Below are 3312 nucleotides of genomic sequence, written 5' to 3'. Positions count from 1 at the left end.
TAGAGGCATAATCATAATCATGTATTTAAACTATTTCATTTCTCATCCAAAATATGGTTTTTGTTATGATATTTTTTTTTAATTATAAAATAGTGTGTATTTTTCACTTTAAAAGATGGAAGACAAATTAAATAAAATGTAATAAAATGTGTAAAACATATGTATCAATTATCAGTTATTTATTAGTAAATAGTATAGAATATTAAATTTTGTATTAAATATATAATATGAGATTTTATTATAAAAAAAATCTGATTTTGTTTGACAAAAGAACTTAAGATATAAAAGTATATTTAAAAATATATGTCAGTTATACCAACTGGATAAGAGCAGTATGATTATTTGAAATTGAAAATAATATAAATTTGTTGGAAAGAAAATGGAAATAAAGGATGACAGGTGTCACTAAAATAGAATGTCAAATGTTGCAATGTGAGTAAGAGTTAGAAAAAACCTTCTCATATTATATAAGATTTATAATGTTACACAGTACATCAATTGTATAAGTCAAAACAATTCCTTTGATTTCAAACTCAAATTTTTTTAAATCTATATCTTTCTCGTCAACGTTCTCTAAGAAATGGTATATTAAGAACTTGAAAAGGTGAAAACTTACGAAATGAGAAACATTATTCTATAATGCATCATATGCCACTAGCTATATACTAGTAATTTTCATATGTACGAACGAGCCATAACTATGTGTATAAATAAGCAATCTCCAGCACCCCAGCTTCTTCATCAATCACCACAGCACAACGATCATGTTTATCTTCTATATTTTTCTTTTTCTCTCCTCAGCCAGTATAGGTAAGTAAGCTCTCCTTATCCACATTGTTTAATTTATAGCATTTTAATGTTCAAACTTCAATACACAATTCCTTCATGAGTTCAAATTTTATGTTGAAAGATTCAACTGGGTTTGTAAAGGCCCAGAAGTTGGATGCAATTGGTGGGAAGGGAGGCAAGCAATGGGATGATGGAGCAGACCATGAAAATGTAGCAAAAGTTTATATACGAGGTGGTCTTGAAGGCATACAATACATCAGATTTGATTATGTCAAAGATGGTCAATCTATAAATGGATCCATCCATGGTGTTGCGGGTAGCGGTTTCACAGAGAGGGTACGTTTTATATATAAATTTTATTCCAGTGGCTAGTGAAACTCAAATTTAGTTGGATCTTGTTATGTCGTGGATCTTTATTTCACATATTTAGGTTATTGTGTGCTGTTTGCAATATCTTTATTAATGTACGTAATACATATATTTGTTCGCATGCAGTTTGAGATTGATTATCTAAACAGTGAATATATTGTATCTGTTGATGGCTACTACGACAAAACCGGTGTGATGCAAGCACTTGAATTCAAAACCAACCGGAAGACTTCTGAAGTGATTGGATATTCAAAGGGTACCACAAAGTTTTCACTAGGTGGAGTCAATGGCAAGATGATGATCGGCTTTCATGGATCCGCTGGGAAAGTCTTAAACTCCATTGGAGCATATTTAACAACAGCTCCTCCTACCAAGTCAGAACTCGTAGGTGGTCTAACCGGAGGCGAACCTTGGGATGATGGTCCTAATTATGATGGCGTGAGAAAGGTATCTGTTACTTACATTAGCACGCTTATAAGGAGTATCAATATCGACTACGAAAAGGACGGCCAAGTTACAACATGTTACCATGGGATGAAGAATGGAGATACAGAGGAGGTAACAAATCATTTTTTGACTCGTAACATAACATTCTTTAAATTGTTTATTTTAATATATAAGCCAAACAGTCTATATGTACATATAGATATATTAGATTTTAATTTTTATTAGTATTTCAATCTAGGTTTACTAACATTTGTTTTTCTATATTGCAGTTTGTGGTAGACTATCCAAATGAATATTTGATATCAGTGGAGGGTACCTACAACATACTCCCCGATGATAACGTTTTGGTCATTAGGTCGTTGATTTTCAAAACATCAAAAGGGAGAATCTCTCCCACGTATGGGTTTGTGTCAGGTACCAAATTTGTGTTGGAGAGCCACGGTAATGCTATTGTTGGATTCTATGGGCGGGATGGTGGTGCCTTCGACGCTATCGGGGTTTATTTTTCTCCGATTCCATTGTAATTCAAAACAATAAAAGAGTATAAATCAATGGGGTTCGATGGAAATTGTCACGAACTTCACTCTCGTTTCATTATGTTGCTTTAAGGCTCTCGTACAACGTACTCCGATGTTTCTTTAATTAGTAATCTATTCCGAGTTTGAATCTCTTGTAATAAAACATGGTTTAATTATTAAACCTCTATTTTAGTATTTTAAAATAAAATAAATTACAGTTAATTACTATAATTCTGAATTAGATCCAAACAAAACTTTCTCGTTTTCAAGCTCCAACCATGGCACCTTTTCCGCAACGTGTTTGACGTGATCTTTCTCTTTGTGGGTAAGGGCGGATGTAGTATAGAGTATGGACCAACGTGGTCACATTACATGAAACCGGTCCCGTCTAACTTTTTTGTGCCTAAAGTAATTATTGTAAGCTCATTACAATACTCCTAGTACTCCACTATATAAAGTGATTAAAATATGATCCGGAGAATATAAGAATCAGCTCTAAACATTTTTAGATTCGTTCCGGAGATACATTAATATCTGGAGGTTAAATCGGTACCGGAGACTCTCCTTAATGCATGATGCTTAGAAGTGTACGTTGGTGACTTTGTTCCTTTTTGAACTTATAGTTATATGTTGCTGGATCAAAGGGTATATACATTGTTGTTAGATTTAAGAAAGACTTGAGACCTTTAATTGGTTGGTTTCTCTCTTTTGTTTTTTTTTGGACAACAGTTGTTTCCATGTACTGACTCAGTGTTTCTGCATACGAGTGTACGTAAAACTTAAAAATATACGTTAAGAAAGAATCGCACGTCTGAAGAAAAATGAGAACTAATTAGAAGAATACCTAAAGCTATATAAGTATTTATCAATCCATTTACTAATAACTGGTGCTAAGTTAAAAGTTTATAAACTTGGATATATATTATGTAATTGATATTATTTCCAAAAAAACATATAAGGTAACCAACTAGGCTATTGCATGCTGGTCATGCGATTAGTTTCAGATAGACCAAAATGCCAAAATCATAAATCACCTAGGTGATGTCGAATTCCTCAGTCATATGAGATCCGAGAAAAAACTAAATCAGTACAGTATATAGTAAAAGAATTCAAAACGAGAGAAACTCAAATCTTATATAATATGACAAGGTTTTTTAAAACTTTGCCTATCAATGCGATATTTGGTGTT

The 3312-nt window shown here is 32.5% G+C and overlaps 1 protein-coding gene across 1 annotated transcript; it reads left to right on the top strand.

The window, feature by feature from the left end:
• Positions 756 to 2199, top strand: LOC104758522 (jacalin-related lectin 10-like). The gene is made up of 4 exons (XM_010481404.1): positions 756 to 810; positions 911 to 1125; positions 1285 to 1716; positions 1875 to 2199. Exons 1-4 carry the CDS (start codon positions 765 to 767, stop codon positions 2127 to 2129), a joined length of 948 nt encoding a protein of 315 aa, XP_010479706.1. The 5' UTR covers positions 756 to 764; the 3' UTR covers positions 2130 to 2199.

The sequence above is a fragment of the Camelina sativa genome, chromosome 17 (genome assembly GCF_000633955.1).
Source record: "Camelina sativa cultivar DH55 chromosome 17, Cs, whole genome shotgun sequence".
Taxonomy (NCBI): domain Eukaryota; kingdom Viridiplantae; phylum Streptophyta; class Magnoliopsida; order Brassicales; family Brassicaceae; genus Camelina; species Camelina sativa.
This window is presented reverse-complemented; position numbering and strand designations above follow the sequence as displayed.